The sequence below is a fragment of the Bison bison genome, unplaced genomic scaffold, assembly GCF_000754665.1.
Source record: "Bison bison bison isolate TAMUID 2011002044 unplaced genomic scaffold, Bison_UMD1.0 scf7180017864144, whole genome shotgun sequence".
Classification (NCBI taxonomy): Eukaryota; Metazoa; Chordata; class Mammalia; order Artiodactyla; family Bovidae; genus Bison; species Bison bison.
The window spans coordinates 702,210-703,644 of record NW_011494716.1 but is presented as its reverse complement, the minus strand read 5'-3'; the positions used below and the strand labels follow the sequence as shown (position 1 = coordinate 703,644).

General features: G+C 63.6%; 1 protein-coding gene across 1 annotated transcript in view; it reads right to left on the bottom strand.

Moving 5' to 3' along the window:
- Positions 1-1,435, bottom strand: part of MMP25 (matrix metallopeptidase 25) — a 38,287-nt gene that overhangs the window by 2,809 nt on the left and 34,043 nt on the right. Inside the window, 4 exon segments of the mRNA XM_010840478.1 lie at positions 5-100; positions 463-545; positions 711-795; positions 880-1,056. Of these exon segments, the coding sequence (XP_010838780.1) occupies positions 5-100; positions 463-545; positions 711-795; positions 880-1,056 (441 nt within the window).

The window sequence follows — 1,435 nt, the reverse complement described above, 5'->3', positions numbered from 1 at the left end:
CCCTTCCCCTGGGTTGGCAGCCCCTCCCAGAAGCGGTGGAGCCGGGCGGGCCGGGGTGACACCAGCTGTCCCGAGGGCTGGAGGCGCCAGAACCAGGGGCCTGGGTTGGGGGGCGATTGGGGGTTGGAAGAAGGGGTGGGCGTATAGGCGTGAGATGAGATGGCAGGAGGTCACCCCTTCTGTACACCCCTCTACTACCGCGCACCCACCTTGCCCGCCAGGGTGTGGCTTGGACACAGTTCAGGGTTTCCCCTCCCACCGCTGGGGGCGGGGCGGGGCGAGGGGCGCAGGTCCATCAAAAATCAAGGCTGCAGTGGCTCTAGGGTGACCGGCTGGGCCAGGAGTTTCCCATTTTTGGCACTGAAAGTCCGGCATCCCTGCGACCCTCGGGGCCCGGGCGGCGGGTCACTCTAAGTGGATGTGAAGCCAGCTGTATGCGTCCGGGGAGATGAAGTCACTTACCTTTGAAGAAGAAAGTTTCGCCTCGGATGTTGGCGATAGCGTCAAAATTGCCATCACATCGATCAGGGAGGGGTTGGGGGGTGCTGGGAAGGAAAAGAGAGGTGAGCAGAGAGGAGGGGCGGGGTCCCGCTCCTTTTATTTAACCTTTACCACATCCTACAAAGCAAGGACTCTCACCTGCCCATCTGGAGAGGAGGACCCTGAGGTTAGGGAGCGCATCCAAAGCCTCCTACCTGGAGAGGACTCACCTGTCCGGGGGCAGGGCAGGGGGCGGGGGAGGAGGAGCCAGGGGCTTCCGTGTGGGCTTGTCATATGGGGTTTGGGGTGCTCTCCCTGTGGAGAAAGGGTTACACGGCTGGGTCCCCTGAGGCTACTGCAGAGGCCACCAGGGGGCGAGCACCCCGCTGCCCGCGGTACCGTAGAGCTGCTGCAGGCCTTCGCGGTCGTCCTGAGACAGGCGGTACTCGGCGGGGTTGCCCACTGGGCCCTGGTAAAAGGGCCTCATGATGGAGTCGGGCGCTGAGGAGTGGCCCAGGCCCAGGGCGTGGCCGAACTCATGAACAGCCACCGCAAACAGGTCCGTCCCCTCGCCATCTGGGGAGGAAGGGAGAATGCGCTGGAGCCGGGCTCCACCCCCACCCTGGCGCCCCCAGGAAGCCCCGGAGAAAGGGGCCTTCTGGTGGACATAGCCAGGAGACCCTCCGAGGTGGCCGTGGCCTCCTCTGCGCGGACCCCCTCCCTGAGTCATCTTTTCCCTCCTCTGTGGGTGCACTTGTTCGGAAGATAGTCTCCTGTAGCCTGGTTTGGTAGTGCTGCACACCGGGGGGACGGGCTGAAAAGACCTCAGAGCAGACTAGGGAAAGAGCAGGAGGAAACGGCATGGACAGGGGAAGGAGCAACTGTATAAGGATGGAGCCCCTGCCCCAGCAAGGCAACATACAGAAACATGTGGGGAGACCTCCCCGCTGGTCCC